Source organism: Physeter macrocephalus, chromosome 5 (genome assembly GCF_002837175.3).
Source record: "Physeter macrocephalus isolate SW-GA chromosome 5, ASM283717v5, whole genome shotgun sequence".
NCBI lineage: Eukaryota > Metazoa > Chordata > Mammalia > Artiodactyla > Physeteridae > Physeter > Physeter macrocephalus.
Genome location: NC_041218.1, coordinates 21794118 through 21813888, shown reverse-complemented (window position 1 = coordinate 21813888; position 19771 = coordinate 21794118). Strand labels below are relative to the sequence as shown.

Sequence of the window (19771 nt, the reverse complement as noted above, 5' to 3'; positions counted from 1 at the left end):
CAACCTAGGAAGGGATTCTAATAGGATGACTTTCATGTGAAATAGAAAGAAAACCCACAGGAGCTAACGCCTTTAGACCTATGGGATTATCTCTAGATGATTCTACTATGTTCTGGAGATAGCTTTAATAAGGAAATACGGTATTTGGCCTTTGGCTTTACAGAGATAATGCTACTGCTAACCACGACTATGACCATCATTATGACCTTATATTTTATAGGCTAATTCTTTCTGAATGCTTTGTGGATTAACCTGTTTAATATCTGACTACTTGGTTGTGAGCTCCTTAATAGCTAGGTATATGCCAGCACCTGGCACATAGGAGGTGCCCAACAAGTGTTTACTGAATGGATGAATGAAAGTTTAAGCAGTACAGGCAATGAAAGTGAGAGCAGGCAGGATGGAGCAGGGGGAAAATGAGAGGAGCAAGTTCTGTCTCCTCCTTTACAAAGACCAGGTTGAGCCCCGACAGTGGTGATGGGACAAATGCACTGAAAGATTCTGACTTGATGAATCCCCTTAACTTCAAACGTTTCTACCCAGAGGGCTGGGATACTTCTTTTTTGAGCCACTTTCACTTTTCCCAAAAGGCCTTTTGGTTCCAAATACACTAGGAATCAGTGTTAATTGCTTTTTGGAATATTATTTTGTCAGCTTCGTTTAGATGTGGTAATTTGCAAAGCAACCCCCAGCAGTTGGCAGTTCATCCATGGCTGTGTGGTGTTCAGACATTTCCTGGGATTCCTGCCCACGGCCTAGGCAGCTGGCAGTGTTCGCCAGGATCTGTGCTCACCTGGGATTAACTTGGAACCAGTAGTGCTTTGTTGTGTCTGGGATTTTTAAAACTCTGAAAGGGTAAAGGCCCAACCCTACTTAATCCAAAAAATGAAAGTATACTAACTCATAATTTAAAAATTAGCAGGTGCTTAAAGATCATCTAGTCCACATTTGGTGGAAGAGGAAATTGCAGCTCTGACCGATTCAATGACAAGGTCAGTTGCTGGTAGCAGGGAGGCCGGGTCTAGAATCTGTAGTCTTTGTGTGGCACCAAACTGTGAGCTGGGGTCCTCTGGATTTATGCCTGTGTGGATGTAAGTGTTTAAGTTACTATTTGTTTCTTTCTGAAGCTCTTTTCCCTTACCAGAGACTTCCTGGTCCTCCTTCACACATGCTTCAAGGTCACAGCCCAGAGCAAAGTGTTTACAAAAAAACTAGGCACTTATGAGAGGATTCATTGCCAGTTCCTGCACTCCCTGTGCCCTGGCTTCAACCAAGCTCAGCAAACCAAGGGAGGGATAAAGTGGTCTCTGGAACCAGGAATTTCTAGGTTTGGATGCCAACAGACAAAAGGATGAATTCTGATTTCTCCAGCAAGCTGAGGCTGCTGCTGCCACCTTCTGGGAGAAGACAAACCCGAGCTTCATACCTGAAGCTAGTCTCAGTGTTCACCTGAGGAATAGTGTGAGGAATAAATGTCTGTTGTTTAAACTGCCCAGTTTATGATATTTTTGTTAGAGCGGCCCAAGTTGACTAAGACACAAATTGGTACGTAGGAGCGGCGGTGCTGCTGTAACAAACACCTAAAACTATGCAAGCAGCCTTGGAACTGGGTAACAGGCAGAGGCAGAAGATTTCTGAGGTGCCTGCTAGACAAAGTCAGTATTGCTATGAAGGGACTCCTAGAGGCAATTCTGGTGAGATCTCAGAAAGAGGAGAGCTGGAGAGACTGCTTCCATCTTCTCAGAAAATAAAAATAACCATGAACAGAATGTTGGTAGAAATATGGACAGTAAAGGCCATTTTGGTCTCAGACAGAAAAGAGGAACATGTTATTGGAAACTGGAGGCAGGATGATTCTTGTTATAAAGTGTCGAAAACTTGGCTGAATTATGTTCATGTTCTAGCATTCTGTGGAAGGTAAGAACTTGCAAGTGATGAAATTGGATATCTAGCTGAGGAGATTCCTAAGCAAAGTGTTAAAGGAGCTGTTTGGTTCCTCCTGACTGCTTACATAGCAAAATGTAAGAAGAGAGAAATGAATTGATGATGGAACTGTTGAGCAAAAAGAAACCAGAACTTAAAGGTTTGGAAAATTCTCAGCCTGTCCATACTACTAAAAATGAGAAAGCATGACTGATGGACTTCTTGGATTTTACACAGAGCTATTCAGTTGTTGGCACATAAGCTATTCTTCAAGACAAGGAAAGAATGACCCTGAAGGCAATTCAGAAATCAGGGTTTCAAAAGGTGAGGTGTGTGGGGAGGAATCACCTCAGTTTCAACAGGCCAGACAGCCTCCAACCAAAGTCTTGGGAGTGAGGCCACCTGGACCCTACAAGGTGTGACCACCGCCTGGCAGAGCCCTGGGTGGGTGTGTCTCCGGCCTGGCAGAGCTCCTGGGGCAGGACTACTCCAGGGGAGTCCAGAAGGCAGAGCATCATGCCAAAGGGATTATTCTCTAGCCTTAAGATCTCATGGAGTTTCCTTTGCTAGGCTTTAGACTTGCTTGGGACTCATTATTCCTTCCTTCTTTCCTCTTTCTCCCTTTTGAAATGGGAATGTCTATCCTAGTCTGTTTGGTTTCACAGGTTCATAGCTAGAGAGGAATTTTGCCTCAGAATGAGTCTCACTCATATCTGATTTAGATGAGACTCTAGACTTTAGAGTTGATGCTGGAATAAGTTAAGACATTTGGGGCTTTTGGGATGGAATGGGTTAGGGTTAGTATGTATGTATTTTGTCTGTGAGGACATGCATTTTGGGGGCCAGGGGTGAAAGTAAGAAGTTGGCTGTCTACAAACAAGGAAGAGGGCCCTCACCAGATACCAAATCTACTGATGTCTTGATCTTGGACTTCCCAGCCTCCAGAACTGTGAGAAATAAATGTGTGTGGTTTAAGCCACCCAGTCTATGGTATTTTTGTTATAACAGCCTAAACTGACTAAGACAGTGAGTGAGAAGAAATTTAGGAGGAACTAAGAGATTCAATTCAGGAAATATTTCTGGAGTATTTACTATGTGCTAGTTATAGAGGATTTAAAGAAGAATGATGTAGGTATAGAGCTAAAAAGTTTCCATTAATTATGTTAGGGAAAAAAGTGACTGAGAATTAGGTACTTGGGTTCTAGATTCAGATCTGCAAACAGCCCAGTTGTACAAATGACCTTAGATGTGACATCGGACATATTTGGATATTAGTTTCTTCATCTGTTGCATAATAATATTGTGAAGGGAAATTCTTCTTTTTACAGCAGAACTTGCCTAGGACGTAGCACATTGAGTACTGCATTGTGCTTCAACTCTCCTAACCAGCTGGAAGTTGTTAAAGAAACCATGAACTTTGAATGATCCTTTGAATGAGCTAAAGCAAGACCCTTATAGGACCTATCTGAGGACTTTTTTTCCTGACCAATGAAGTATGGGGCTTGTTTTAAGCAATCATATACAAAACTGTGGATATATTCCAGCCTATTTAGAGTATTTGTTTAATCTTTAATTAGTGTAACACACCATGATACCCCTTCCTAAAAATTAAAAACACCTTCTTTTCCCCCTCAGTCAATTGGTATGTTCCTTTGCCTGGAAATAAATAAAATCGGCTGGATTTGCTTTGCTTTTTAACTATTATTTGACCATATCTTATATTTGAATAGCACTTTGCAGTTTACTAAGTCTCTTCCCACCTGAGAGGAATGGGATGCAATCCAACAGGGTGGGCTTTTGAAACAGAGAGATTCTGGCTCTGTTACTGACTAGCTATACTACCTTGGATAAGTTACTGTAACAGTTAGGGTCCCAGCTGGAAACAGATGGCATTCTCAAATTGGGCAATTTGAGAGGTTTAATAAAGGGACTATTTATCAAGATGTGAGAACATACTGGGAAACCACAGGGAGGAGGGGAGGGGGTGGTTACTGGAACCCAGAACCAGAGAGAGTAGTGTGAAGAGGCCACTTGGGAGGACTTGTGACCTTTGGTTGAAAGGGCCAGTCAGCCCACTGTGTATACAGGCAGGGAGTCAGAGGGATACCCCAACCTCACGCTCTTCCCTCCCATGTATCTGGAGGGACAAACCAAAGATAACAAACAATTATTTAACCTTTCTGAGTCTTATTTTTCTCATTTGTGAAAAAGGGAATAATAATATTTCTCTCTCAGAGTTTTTGTGAGAACTAAATGAGAACTTACAGCACACGAGCTAGGCCCTCTTCCTTCACTTGATCTTCAAAACCCCCCTGTGAAGTAGACAGATTTTATTAAAACCACTTTAGAGCTGTGGAAAATGAGATGCTGAGAAGTTAAGTGACTTTCCCAAGGTCTCATAGCTAGAAAAGTATCAGAACTGGGACTACAAACAAGATTTTTGAATATACTCTGTTTCTTTCCCTAGACTGTTCTGTACCCCTTGATCCCCTTCTGCAGAAGGCTGCCACAGATGTTTTCTTCTTTCTAGAGCTGCTATACCCAGAGCTATGCTGACTCTGCTGTTTAGAGGAAAACTGATTGACCCAGGAATCAGTGCCTAAGCCAAAAAAAAAAAAAAAAAAAAAAAAAAGCACTGATTGATTATATATGAAGAAGGTCAAATGCCTATGAGGTGGTTTGATGTAAGTCTCTGACCAGTATAGATCCCCATATCAGATGCTTGACAATCCACCTGGATATCTATTAGGTATCCCCTATATACCACACTGAAGTCGGAATTCTTGATTTCTTCTACCTCAAAACTGTTCTAACCCCAAATCTTCCCCTTTCAATAAAAGCATCACTAGCTACTCGGTGCAAACACAAAACCCAGGAGTTATCCTTAATTCTTTCCGTTTCTTCCTGCCTTCCCTCCCTCATCAGCAAGTCTAGTTGACTTTACTTCCAAAATACAGCCCAATTCAACCATTCCTCTCCATCTCCTGTTAGTGCAAGCCACCATCATTTCTTGCCTGGCTTAACCTCCTGTAGCGTCTCATCCCTTCCACTCTTACCTCTCTCCAACCCATTTTCTGTTTTGCAGAGTGATCTTTACAAAATGTAAAATGGATCACGCTACTCCTTGGCTTGAATCCCCGCACAGGTCTCCCGTTCACATTTCCATGTCATGACTCCTTACCATGACTGTTAGGGCCCTACTTGTTCTGACTCCAGTCTCCCTCTTCATCACTACGCTCCCACCACACTCTCTTCTTTCTTTTCTTTAACAACCCCTTCCCTGCCTCAGGCCCATTGCACTTGCTTATTCTCTCTTCCCAGAATGTTTTTTGTCCAGCCTTTGCATGGTTGGCACTTTTTCACTGCACAGGTATTAGCACAAATATTACCTTCTTAGAGACACTTTCCTTTACCATCCAATCTAAATATTACTCCAGTGTAGTCTCTTCCTAGCACCTAAAATGCACAGACTAAAATTATCTAGTTGACTTATTATATGTTGCCCTGCCAGAATGTAAGCTCCCTGAAAGCAGGGCCCTTGTCGGGCTTTTCTGTTTGTCCCTGCCTCCCTAGCATCTAGAACAGGGCCTGGCACATCACAGCCTCTCAATAAATCTTTTATTGCAGGAAAAGATAGTGAATGGGGACAAACCGAATATAATCAATTACTCTCTGGAAGTGTTTACTATGAGAAGCATGTTGAGACATCATCAGAGAGTAAAAGACGGTTCCTTTTAGATGACAAGATAACTGGATTACTAGAGCTGTTGATCCTGGAAAAATGATGATCCATTGTCCAGTTCTCCATGAGGCCATCAATATATTAATGTAGGGGAACTAGAGAGATTAAATGGCTGCTGACAGTTTCCAGACCTTCCCCGTGTATCCTTACAATAAACCCCATAGACTAAGGCAATGCCCCAGAGGCAGTGGAGGTAAATGTGTACCCGTAGGAGATCTGAGGTACGGCAGACTCATCACGATTTTAAAATTTCTTTAGTCTTCTATTTTATCTTAACATTTATACAAATTTGGGGTTCAGTATCATAATATATCTACGAATTTAAAGCATTTATATGTTAACATATCTATCTGCATTTATGTTAACATACGAATGCTTTAAATTATTTTACCATTTGTAAAATCTGTGCTGCAGGAAAGCCACGCTATCCAGGGTCTTTACATTCTCTGTGGCAATCATACCTCAGGGATACATTTTTGTAGTCTGAGAAGTTCTGGCATTTTTTTTCCTCTGCAACTCAAGTACTCTTTTAGCACAATTAATTCATTCTTCAGTAAATATTTATTGAACATCCACTATATGCAAGACATTCTAAAAGGACTAAGGATACAACTGTGAACAAGATATGCATGACTCCTACCTTCATGGGAGTTATAGTTTAGGGAGAGAGAATGAGAAATAAAGAGGAAATAAAAATATATTGTGGGACTTCCCTGGTGGCGCAGTGGTTAAGAATCTGCCTGCCAATGCAGGGGACACGGGTTTAAGCCCTGGTCTGGGAAGATCCCACATGCCGCGGAGCAACTAAGCCCGTGCACCACAGCTACTGAGCCTGTGCTCTAGAGCCCACGAACCACAACTACTGAGCCTGTGCTCCAGAGCCCGCGAGCCACAACTACTGAGCCTGTGCTCTAGAGCCCATGAGCCACAAATACTGAGCCCGCGTGCTGCAGCTACTGAAGCCCATGCGCCTAGAGCCCGTGTTCCGCAACAAGAGAAGCCACCGCGATGAGAAGCCCACGCACCGCAACGAAGAGTAGCCCCCAATGGCCGCAACTAGAGAAAGCCTGCACGCAGCAACAAAGACACAACACAGCCAAAAATAAATAAAATCTAAAAAAAAAAAAAAATTAAAAAACATATATTGTGATGTGTGCTAAGATAAGGAAGGAAACTCAGGGTGACAAGGGAAATGTAAAAAAAATGGCACCTAACCCCGAAATAAGTGATGAGGACTGATTTTCCAGAATAAAATAATCTGAAAAACAAGCAGAAGTTAGCCAGGTGAAGAATGGGGGAGAGTATTCCTGGCTTGGTTTAGACTAAGCCCTGGAGACCAGAGAGAGCACAGAATTTATAGGAGCCAATTCAGTGTGTTAGTTTAGTGTGGCTGGAGTAGGGAGTGCAGAGGAGAAAGAGAAGAGAGAAGCTAGAGAGGTAATCAAGGCAGGATATGAAAGGCCTATGCTAAGGACTTTAAGTGTTACCCAAAGGGAATAGAAAGTCACTGAAAGTCCAAGAGAGTCATCTTAGGAAGAACTGACTTATGTGTGTTTTTAAAAAAGATCACTCAGGGACCATAACTCTGTGTCTGGAAAAGAACAAAGACTGTACTTACGTTATGGTAAGAGGTGTAATTAGCAAATTTGGAGCCCCAAACTAATTGAACCGAGTCACCATCTTAATCTTTTCCCCTTAAAAGTATCTCTTTTCCCCCCAAATAACCACTAATCATCTTTGGAACTAATCAACCTTCTCTGGCCTCTTTCACTGTCTCTGGACTCCTAACTTCATTGCTGGGATTATAGCATTCCCTCAAGGAACAAATACTTTCCCAGCATGCTGCAACACACAAAGCACATGTGATTTTAAAAGTTAACATATTGTAGCCTTTCTATTTGGCATTCTCCATCTGATATGCTAGTGGAGGCTACTACTAAGTTTTTCTCTGTGGAAACAGGAAGTCAGAAAAGGATTTGAGGAAGTTTGGGCAGGTAAATGATTATAACGGGAAAAGAATACAATTATAGTTCTGAGGTGTTTCAACTCACTTGGTCATTCACTGAAAAACCCTTTGCTTGAGTTTTTCCGTTGGTCAGGTGGAGAAGAAGACGCTGTGCAGGCTTCCAGGGGTAGAACCACTTAGTGAGAGAAGGGTACTTTGGTAATGCAGTGACTAAGCCAAGGAATAAACATGCACAACACTGACCTACAGGTATTTGATGGGAACATTATCTAAAGCTGCTAGATATTTAGAGCAAGTGTTCATTTTTAGATAAGGAGCTGGTATGATGCCCATATAGCATTCAGAGCACATGGGCTGTTATTCTCTCTGTCGTCATTTTCTTGAAACTCTCTGTCTCTTGCTCTTTCAGAATTTGGGGGCTAAATATCTGTCAGTTAAAAGTAGGTAGATTTACCAGCTGTACGAATGACGACACCCAGCTTCCCAACACCTTTAGGATTTTTCTGGTCTGTGAGTGAATGTCATTACTGAGCAAACAAATTGCGCGAGATGGGTATGAGAGAGCTCACAACAAATGCTTACAACGAAGGGCATCACCGACTGAAAACTGAACAGGATGAGAGGACACACAAGCATTTCCTTTTCCTGTCTCCATGTGACTCTGGAACGGGGGGGGGGGACAAGACGTTTAAAACCAGGACAACTCCAGAAGGAAAGGCCATTAGCTATTCCACTGCAATTCCCTTCAATGCTGTTTCCTTACAGAATTTAGAAACTGGAGAGAGCAGTGGTTTCCAAAGTCTCAAAGGCGTCCCTTCTCCAACTTCTTCTCATTTTCCCTTCCTGGCCCATAACTACAATTTATTTTTTTCATAATGTTTTTGGCTTTCCCCTTACCTCAGCTTTCAAGAAAAGTCATTTGAGACATTCCTCTCCAAGCCCCACTGGAGAGCCCCTCAGATGCTCACACTCCAGTCCCAGTTTCCGCCGGTCAGTCTTTCAGTAGGGTTCAGCGGCGGAGACCCCCAGAGTGAATCGCCGACCCGCGCGCGACTCACCGCTTCACGCAGGGGTAACGACGCGAGACCGGGAGAGCTGACGGCCCAGGCGAGCCGCGGCTCCTTTAAGAGCAGGCCCCGCCCCTCCCCCTCCCGGCGCGTCTGGCGGTCGGCGGCGGCCTCTACGGTATTGACAAGATGGCGGCTGGCGGGGCTGTCGCTGCGACGCCCGAGTGCCGGCTTCTGCCCTACGCGCTACACAAGTGGAGCTCCTTCTCCTCCACCTACCTTCCCGAGTAAGTGCTTGGCCCTGGGCTCGGGCTGCCCTACTCCTCGGCTTAAGCACGGCTGGGCCAGGGGGGCCGTGGAGGGCAACCGCGTCGAGAGGCCCAGGCGGGGCCTGGTGAGGGGGACGCGCGGCCTCCGGAGTCTCAGTCCAGCCGCCGAGAGCGTTGCCCGCCCCCGCCTCCGGGAGGGGTTAGGATCCAGAGTGCGAGATTCGGGTGGAAGGGGCAAGGTGTGTGGCGGGGCCGAGGCGCGTAGGACAACGGGGAGCCAGGTGATGCGGCGGCCGGGTTTGGGGGTTGAGAAGGGCTTGGGGGCGGGCGGCTCAGGGAGGTGGAGCAGGAGTTGGGGCTTTCGGGACGGGACGGCGGGCTAACTGGTGAAGATGTCTAAGGGCGTCCGACGTTGGGGGGAGACGGGGGACGGTTCAGTCGTTTGGTGCCGGGACAAAGTGTAAAGCTGAGAAGAGTGACTGTTCCTGGGGAAGGGGGGGGTGGTCATTAAAAGTGATTAGCTCCAGGGGAGTGGTAAAAGTCACCGACGGCTGAAGAGTTGTGGAACCTATCTGTGCAAGTGGGAGACGTTGTAGGATTTGCGGAGGTTATCTTTTCCGGATGGTAGTTCTGAAAAAGATAGAGGGACTTTACAGAGGAGTTCCATTATATGATGGCTCAGAGCATGGATTTATGTAGACACAGACCAGTTTCCCAAGCCAGAAACTCAGATATAGACAGAAAAGTATGACTTTAATGAAATTGACTTCCAACACTCGTTTGGTCTGGATCCCCAATTTAGGTGTTAAAAAGAGTTCCAGTGCGTTACAGAAAAACCGTGCGTTTTTCTGTAGCAGATTGCTTCTGAAATGCTGACAGTACTTTCATTCAGTATTTGCTTATGTCTGAGAGGAGCAGATCGAACTCCACTTTTACATACTGTTAGAGAAACTGGCTTAGTAAAGTTTTAAGATCTGTGCAGACCCTGCGGAAAAGTGCTAGCTGTCCCCCGGACCATCATTTTACAAGTCCAGGAATGATTTTATGAACAAAACAAGTTACAAATAATATATTTTTGTTACTGAACAAAGTGACTAGATATGTGACGCATACTCAAAAGTTTTCCACCTATATTTCAAAAAGTCTTCACATTTTCTCCAATTTGATTTCTCTGGTCAAATCAGTCGAAAATCTAAAAATGGAGCTGTGACTAGGAGAATCTAACTCTCTTGACTGCCAGCCCATTGTCCTATTCTCCAGGTCAAGGGTTGGCAGTCAGGCCTTCAGTAGGATGTGGTTCAGTGAGGGGTGCCAGGTGCCCTGTGGCCTAATCTGGCCTGTGTGGCCTGTTGATGGCTGCTGTATGGCTGTGTCCCTGATTGATGCTGGCATCCAGCTTTGAACGTGAGAGTGAACCAGGTAAACATTCTAGCCCTCAGCTGGAGTTGAAAAGTGGCCCTAGGTAACTTGACTTCTGATTTTCAGGGCTTAACAAATTGTTGAGTCTGAAGGTAATCAGAATTTTTCTATACCCAGGTTAGGATCACAGATAGTTGGGAACTGGAAGGGCATTGTTTGATCTAATAACTCTGGAGATATTTTCCTGGTCTTAAGTTAGACTACTTCCAGGGTTTCACTCCTTAAATTTCTGTCGTAGGGGTGAGACTTGGATATCACAAGGCCCATCCGAGTTATGAATGAAAAAGGAAGAGTACATTTCAAGCAAGAAATGATTTAGTGGGATGGCAACTTAACTTTTTTTTTAACATCTTTATCAGAGTGTAATTGCTTTACAGTGTTGTGTTAGTTTCTCCTGTATAACAAAGTGAATAAGCTATATGTATACATGTATCCCCATATCTCCTCCCTCTTGCGTCTCCCTCCCACCCTCCCTATCCCACCCCTCTAGGTGGACACAAAGCACAGAGCTGATCTCCCTGTGCTATGCGGCTGCTTCCCACTAGCTATCTGTTTTACATTTGGTAGTGTATATGTGTCAGTGCTACTCTCTCACTTCATCCCAGGTTCCCCTTCCCCCTCCCCATGTCCTCCATTGACAGATGAATGGATAAAGAAGATGTGGCACATATATACAGTGGAATATTACTCAGCCATAAAAAGAAACGAAATTGAGTTATTTGTAGTGAGGTGGATGGACCTAGAGTCTGTCATACAGAGTGGAGTAAGTCAGAAAGAGAAAAACAAATACCATATGCTAACACATATATATGGAATCTAAAAAAAAAAAAAAAAAAAAAAAAAAGGTTCTGATGAACCTAGGGGCAGGACAGGAATAAAGAGGCAACTTTACTTTGACTTATGTCTCGTTATCCTGGCGCCAGATTTGAAGTGGGCAGCATTCTAGTTTTGGAGTTAGAAGGCAGCCGTTTGAAATAGGAGAAATCTGTTGTTACGGTTTTCTCAAATATATTTGTAAACTAGTATTTAGTGCATATTTAACTCTCAAACACTTTCATTTACAGTGTTTTTAGTCTTTGTAATATTCTGTTGACTTATCCAATATAGTTTTTATTTTAAAGCACTAAACTATTGTTAATAGAGGAGTAATCTGAACTTTTTCTTTGAAGGAGTATAGTTGAGTATTATGGAACTTGAGTTTGAGAGTTTTGTGTCTGCTGGATTTGTGTGTGCCATGCCTGGACTTCTAATTTCAAGTAAGGATGGCACTGAACTTCTATTAGCAAGTGAGGATGTTATAACTTTGTATAATAGGAAGTGTGAGAATGGGATTGACTTTACTTACTTTTGCCCTAAAATCCTAACAGCAATTGCTGTATCTTTACTGACAGTCACGTTAAAGTACTTTTTTTTTTTTTTAAATTTATTTTTGGCTGCATTGGGTCTTTGTTGCTGCGCGCGGGTTTTCTCTAGTTGAGCCGAGCGGGGGCTATGCTTCGTTGCGGTGCGCGGGCTTCTCGTTGTGGTGGCTTCTCTTGTTGAGTGCACGGGCTTCAGTAGTTGTGGCGCAAGGGCCTAGTTGCTCCACGGCATGTGGGATCTTCCAGGACCAGGGATCGAACCTGTGTCCCCAGCATTGGCAGATGGATTCTTAACCACTGCGCCACCAGGGAAGTCCTTAAAGTACTTCATAAACAGGCGTAATTTTAAGTAAAGCCTTTTGTTGCAATTGTCTACAGAATAGCAAATATTTATTAATTAGAAGTCACTGATAAGGCATTTTGAGGGGATAATAATAAACCAGTAACAACAATGGGAAACATTTGTAATGTGCCTTCATTTTCTAGGCTCTCTATCTCATTTAATTCTCAAAACAATTATATGAGGAATCTTCATCTTCCAGCTGAAGAGGCAGGGAGATGTTAAAACTTGCCTCAGGTCACACTGCTGGACGGAATCAGGATTTGAACCCAGGTAGTCTGACTCCAGATTCTGTGGTCTTAACTGTAGAGCTGCTCTGCTTCTGCACAAAGGTGGAGACAGGAATTCAGAGATTTGAAAGAGTTCTTGTGTTAAAGGCACTTGCATTTTAGTTGTGAAAGACATGAAGTCATGAAAAAAAGAAAAATTCAGATGTCTATTTTTTTTTCCTGCAGACTTAAAAAAACGTTTTCCTTCTCTCAGAGTCAAAACATTTTCCCTTCTGACCCTTTTAGATTTATTTGGACTTTAAAAATGTTAAAGCAGATCAAGCTATAGATAACACATTTTTATTTTGAAACTAATGAAGTGGCCTTTTATTTTTCAGTGTGCTTAAAAAAGTTTGCTTGTATTTTACTTTTTTTCTGAAGTTTACAACTAATTTGGGAATTAAGAGAAATGCGTCTATTTAAATGATGATTAATTCTTAGAATTACATGCACTGTTATACGTAAAAATATTTTATAAACTGCTAATCTCTATACTCAAATGTTTATTGCTCTAGCTAATAGTGATACTAAATAATTTATGAAGCACCTACTGTGTGCAAGATGATTTTTTTATATAGTTTTACCTAATCCTTACAACAAACCTGCAAGATAGGTATTGTATCTATTTTGCATACGAGGAAACTGAGGTCCATATAGGTTAAGTAACTTACCCAAGGTCATATAGTTTTCAGGAGGCTTGGCAGGTTCTCGGACTTAAAAACTCTTGCGTGTGCCTCTAGTAACAACCACCATGTGAGTACCTTCTATTTGTCAGGCACCATGCTTAGGACTTAGCTTGTGTTCTTTTGATTTCGTATTTATAAAAACTCTTATGATAAATATTATCATTCTCTTTTAAGGCTAGGGAAACTGAGGTTCAGAGAGGTAAGTTAAATTGTCCAGGTCTAAGAGTTGAAAGGGTAGGAGATAAGACTCTGATCTTGGACCTCCTGACTTATGTTATCAAAGAAGAATACTGCTGCTTCAGTATTTTACATGGCTGTAATATGTTCCTAATTGGGAATACAGATAAAAAGTGCTATAAGGTGAGAATGGAGAGAGGGAAAGATACTTAGATATATTTTATCTTGACATTTAAGGTTTTAATGTATTAATATAAAAATTGGGAGGACCTTTGAAAGTATATTTACACATTAGGTAATTTTATTGTTGTAGAATGATCCTTCTTTTGTTTACATGTTAGTGAAAGACTTCATTAGTTTAGATAGTAAAATTGGATGCATTTTTAAGTGTTTACCTTCTTCCTGTTAGTCTACTTTATTACTTAAAATCAGACATTAATTAGAACTGTACCTTTGTGAATATGTGATTCATGGTTCAGAGTAAAAGTGATATAATTTGACAAGTAGGTTAGGAGGTGAACCTGTTTCAACTATTTTAAAATTCCACATTTAAAAGTGAATATATATTTTTTCTAATTGCCAAAAAAACCCCACCCTAAGTTACTTGAGGAATATTTGCAAAATATAGACCCACAAAGCAAAATTTAAATTACCCTTAATCCCACCACCCAAAGATAACTAATCACCCTGTGATATATATCATTCCAGATATTCTGTTGTGTCTATATCTATTTTCCAATTTGATATTGTCCTGTTTGCTGTTCTGTATTATTTTTCCTTCTTAATATATGATAACTATTTCCTCATGTTATTAAATATTTTTCTGTATTATCATTTGTTATGGATATATTATAATCCATATAATGATTTTATGGCATTTTATTTAATCGGCCCCCTATTTTGGGACATTTAGTCTTTCTGGGTTTGTTTTGTTTTTGTTGTTCTTCAGCCATTAGAACAACATGGAGTAAAAGTGGTATAATTTGACAAGTATACTAAGTAGTCTCGTTAGTAATGAGACATTCTGCCTTACAGAAACAAATCTTGAACTCATTTATGATGAGTTCTGAGATGCTAAATTGTTGGATTAAAGGTATCAGTTTATTTTCCTACTGTCTGTGTAGGGAACTCTGTTTCTATGTACCCTGGGTTTACTTTGGTATTATCCTTAGTAATTTGGGATTAAGAGTGTGGTTTTGGTCAGATAGGTCCTTAGAGATGTCTGGAGAGTGCTTACATAATTCAGAAGTGACATTGTTCCTTATCATTTCTTTTCCTCCCCCCCCAATTTAGCTTTTAAATGGATTTTTATTTTATTAATCACATACACTTGAAAAATAGAACACATTTGTGAGATTTATTATTTATTTGGTGTATAGACAGTGATTACTATGCATATGAATTTGAGGATTATTTACAATCCCGAAGGCATCTGAAACCCAGGAGTTGTGAGTCACTAGTTTCACTAGTTGGAGGTATTCAATGCCCTGGAGACTGTCATGCTGTTTCTTTCCTTCCCTTTTTTCCCTTTCCCTAAACTAAGGTTAGTACTGACCTGGCTTGGGAACCTTACTGGCCAGTGAAAGTTCTAAGACTGATATTTTCAGTCTGATGATATTAGAACTTTAGGAAAATAAAGATACCTGGGATAGAGGAAGAGCTTGAGGTGGGTCTAGGACTAGAGGTTGACTCTGTGGAGCTGGCTCCTAGGATTGGATCTTTGTGAACTTTACCAAGTTATGATTCTTCTCTGAGCATCATCACTTTCCTTCTGTGTAGAAATACTTTTTATCTTGATCATATGTTGGGAGGTTTAGTATTATGTTTAATTTTTCTTTCTTTTTTTTTTTTTTTTGCAGATAGGCAGATAGCTCTGTTATTTGCATTAACTTTTTTTGAGACTGATACAGGGACTGTGTGATGTTCTGCTGTTGATAAGATGCATTTCAGCTGTTTGTGGTGATCTGACTTTGCTATATGTCAGTCATTCAGAAGTCATCTTTGGAAATATGAGAGATTTTCTAGATTTTAATTTTAGAGATGTAGCTATTAGCACCCAAGAATGGTTTTCTTTGTATTTACTCTGGGATTTCTGGCACCTCTCGAATTTATAGCATGACTCCCATCAGTTCTGAAGAAATTTTGATAGTCTTCAAATATTCTTTCTACACCCTTCTTTTTCTCCTTTCCTCTCTGACTTCAGTTAAATCCATACTCTACCTTTTGTCCTGTCCCATATGTCCTTTATGCTTTTTTCTGTCTTTTTTTATCATTTTTTTTCTCTCCTTATTTCATTCTGGATAGGCTTTACTTGCCTGTGTTCCAGTTCACTGATTCTCTATTCTGGTATGTCCAGTCAGCTTTTAATCCCATCTATTTTATTCTTGGGTTCAGCTATTTGTTAGTATTTTTTTTTTTTTTTTTTTTTTTTTTTGTGTGGTATGCGGGCCTCCCTCCCATGGCTCACGGGCCCAGCCGCTCCGTGGCATGTGGGATCCTCCCAGACTGGGGCGCGAACCCGGTACCCCTGCATCGGCAGGCGGCCGCGCAACCACTGCGCCACCAGGGAAGCCCCTATTTGTTAGTATTTTTTAGTGCTAGACTTTTCATTTGATTTTCTCTCTTTTTAAAAATAGATTCTAATTCTCTGGTGAAAATCTCCACATTGTGACATCAATCAAGTTGCTTAAAAGTCTGTGTCTGAAAACTGCAATATCTGGATCTCTTGTAGGTCTATTTCTCTTGTCTTTTATCACACATTTTATCTTGGTGTGTCTGGTAATAATGATAATAATTATTATTATCATTATTACCATTATTTTGGGGAGTAACTGTTTCTGAATACCACACATTATATTTAGAATTTTAGATACAATTACAAATTACAGTTAGTTGCCTAATGTTATAGCATTTCTCTGGAGAGGATTCACCCATCTTCTGGCAGGCAGATAAAATAGAGGCAGATCACCTCAACAGTCAGGAACTGAGCTGACTTGAGGCTGAGTTTTGGGTTTTGTGAACATGTAGTTTGCACAACTTTGGTAACCCTCCAGGGAACCCAACTGAGAGACTAGGTGTTTCTAGGGCCTCTCCTATTTTTGCCTTTCCAGCAGCATGAGACTCCTAAAAGGAGGAGCTCCTTGCTTTCAGTTGCTTTCTGCTGGCTTTTTAGCCTCTTGCTTTTTGCAGTTTAAGAATCGACAGATGCTTTAAGAGGAAAATCAGTATGCAATGCCAGATTTGTTCTTCTGTACCTACCTTTTCTATAGCATCTTGACCCCTCAGGTCTTGGATGTCATGGCAAGACCCAGTTACCAAGTTTTGTCCCCCTACCCCCTTGAAATTGCCAAAAGCTCTGCTGACTTTTCTGTCCTTTAGTAGCTGTCTTTTCCTGGCTTCTCAGCTCCTTTCCTGTGCCATTAAAGAAATAGGTGAAACGTCCTGAGAGGGAAAGCTGCCCAGAATGTGGGGCTCCCTTTAACAAGTTCTTTGACATCTCAAATCCTAACTGCCTCAGAAAGTCTCTACCTTAAGAACTTTTTTTTTCTATTTTATACAGCTTTTCTAGTTGTAAGAGGTAATGTGTTGGTCTGCTGCACGCTATTCTGTCAAATCGCAGAAAACGCAGAAATCTTTCTGTGTTTAGTTCTTATGAAATAGACTTATATTTGCTAGGCTTATGAATTCCTCATGGTTATGTTAATGTACTATCCTAACACTTGGGCCCCAGATTTTTTTGCGCAGTGTTTTCCTTCATTTTGCCTTTTGACACCTTAACTGCTTATTCCTAATATCTGATGGGAAAAATTAGGGACTATGAATAACATTATTTGTTAGCAAATGTTTTAAATACTTACTGACTAAAATGAGATTTATTCTTGGTTTTATTGATGATTCATAATTCTCTTTTGAGACTTGTTTATGAGGTACAGAAATTGAGTTTTATCTTTGTCATAGTAGATATAGTTATTTTTCCCTTCCTATAATGTGATTTTTATATTATTTACCTTTTTTTTTTTTTTTTACAACTTTCATGGGAATATTTATGTGAAGGCATTGTTCAGAAGGAAGATACTTGGGTGTAATGTAAATTTTTTGGTTTGTAAATATTGTTAGTGTTTAATACTTTTAAAATATCCTTCCATTTCTTCAATATGACTGATATTTATTATGGTTATCACCTGTGTACTTGTTAAGGTGTGTTGTTTTGTATAAGTAGAAATGTTAAGTTATTTTAAGCATCCTTGAGTATGTCCCCTTTCCCCTTCCTCTCATGGTCCCCTTTCTTCCCTTTTGATCTAAGTAGTTTGATCAGAAGAGCCCTAAAACCTAATTCCTACTTATTCTTCAGCTGTCAGCTAGAATGTCATTCTCACAGCAAAGTCTGACTTACCCCTCTCCCACCAAAGAAGTCTGGCACCCCTTCCCCACCCCTACAGTTAAATGCTTTCATACAAATGTATACCCTTCTCATATATCACTTTATATAGTTTATAATTATGCATTTATTTGTATAATTGTTTGATTAATAGCTGTCCCCCCAGCTAGACCACAAGCTCCATAAGGACTATGAAAATTTCCCCCCTCATCATTGTAGTCCAGCATAGTGTTTATTAAATGCATACATGAGTTAATTAAGCATTTAGACTACTTTTCTTCTTTTAATAGAGTTTTGTTCTTGGGTTAGATGGAGTCATATACTGGCCATGTTAAACATATTAAAATATTTAGTTTTAATAATAAGTTTTAAATCCGTGCTATAAATTTTCATGGTTTTCATAATTTTTAGCGATTTCAGAGAATATTTTAAGTGAAATTGGGTATCTTGGGGTGGGGATATTGCATTTGGAAGAACTTGGAAGAGAAAGCTTCTTATCTATCTTGCTATTTTAAAAAGTTTTTATTATTAAGGTTATTTATATTATTATGGTCAGTTTTTCTAATGAGACCTCGAGAACTTTAAAGCTTAGTTTATTACAGAATCTGATTTGGCTAATAGCTTTTAATAGTTTTAGAATATATTGCCAATATTTTGATTAATTTTAGGATAAGGATCATTTCCTCCAATTCCTTAAATATAAGTATTTAATAGAAAATAGGAAAAGTAATATAAAAAGTTAGTTGACTTTTTTTTGTGGTACGCGGGCCTCTCACCGTTGTGGCCTCTCCTGTTGGAGAGCACAGGCTCTGGACGCGCAGGCTCAGCGGCCATGGCTCACAGGCCCAGCCACTCCGCGGCATGTGGGATCTTCCCGGACTGGGGCACGAACCCGTGTCCCCTGCAATGGCAGGCGGACTCTCAACCACTGCGCCACCAGGGAAGCCCAGTTGACTTTTTAACATAGTAATGTTTTTGGTTTGGTAATTTGCATCCTATGCATTCAGCTACTTAAAAAGTGTAGTTCAGTGGTTTTTAGTATGTTCATGGATATGTGCAACCATCACTGCAGTCAATTTTAGAACATTTTCATAATCTCAAAAAGAAACTATACCCTTTGTTATGATCTACTTACTTTCTTATCCCTGAGCAACCACTGATTTACTTTCTGTCTCTATAGATTCTGGACATTTCATATAAATGAAGTCATAGAATATGTAATCTTTGTGATTGGCTCCTTTCATTTAGCATAGTGTTTTCAAGGTTCATTTATGTTGTAGCATTTAGCAGTACTACATCCTTTTTATGGCAGGTAATATTCTATTGTATGGATATACCACATTTTTATACATTCATTAGTAGATGGGCATCTAGGTTGTATCCCCTTTTTTGGCTGCTGTAAACATTTGTGTACACGTTTTTTGTGTGGTTATATGTTTTCATATCTTTTGGGTAAATGCCTAGGAGTGGAATTTCTGGGTCATATAGTAATTCTATGTTTAACTGTTTAAGGAACTGCCAGGCTGTTCTTGGTTGATTTTTTTTATTTTTTTTTTCCCCTCTGTTATTGAGGTAGTGTCAAACTGATTAGTGCATATGAATTGAAGCCCTGTAAGGAAAGTGACCACCTGGAATTAGATAACAAATCACTTGACTTCAAGTCTTTTACTCTGAGAACTTTCTGTGACAGTTGAGCTAGTCCTTTATCTTCTTTTATTTTTGTTCAGAATGCATGTATATGGACTGGCTCCATGTCTTCATCTTTTAAGTTACTTCCCTACCTATCAGAGTACATACTTACATGGAGACATACATACATTCACACATACTTTGGTAAGTAGTTCATGGTGGGGATGTTAGTTGAAAGTTGGTATTTTTTTTGTAAAATTTATATAGGGTGTTAACATGTGAAATATTGACTGGAAGATATTTATGAAACTTGTTTATGAATTCTTTCCTTAAACAAACTGAGGCATAGATTTTAAAAGAGCTGAAAATAACTTCAAGTTTGACAGAATAGTTTCTTCTAGAATTTAGAATTTTAGATGATTAGAAAATTCACATATCTAGGTCTGAAAGTTTAAGTCTTTGACATCTATCATCTCCATTTTCTACAACCTAAAATGCTACTATGGGTGACAGGTTAAAGAAAACTTTGTTTTTTTATTTTTATTGCCACATTGTGGTATTTGAGTCAGAATTATGGCTTTTCACATTTTTGGCTATCTGTGCCA

General features: G+C 40.3%; 1 protein-coding gene and 1 long non-coding RNA gene across 4 annotated transcripts in view; one reads left to right on the top strand and one right to left on the bottom strand.

Moving 5' to 3' along the window:
* LOC102989785 (uncharacterized) overlaps positions 1–8737 on the bottom strand; it is a 54371-nt gene extending 45634 nt beyond the window's left edge. The window contains exons 1-2 of one of the 3 annotated variants that reach the window (XR_448727.4): positions 8529–8737; positions 7717–7806 (exon numbers count right to left, since the gene is read on the bottom strand). This is a non-coding gene — a long non-coding RNA (uncharacterized lncRNA). Of the gene's footprint in view, positions 1–7716; positions 7807–8213; positions 8290–8528 lie in introns of those variants that run through there. The other 2 variants (XR_003679728.2, XR_448726.4) reach the window with 2 other exon arrangements.
* Positions 8738–8810: 73 nt separating this feature from the next.
* Positions 8811–19771, top strand: part of MKLN1 (muskelin 1) — a 179545-nt gene continuing 168584 nt past the window's right edge. The window contains exon 1 of the mRNA XM_024131798.3: positions 8811–8925. Coding sequence (XP_023987566.1) covers positions 8828–8925 — 98 coding nt within the window. The 5' untranslated portion in view covers positions 8811–8827. The remainder of the gene's footprint in view (positions 8926–19771) is intronic.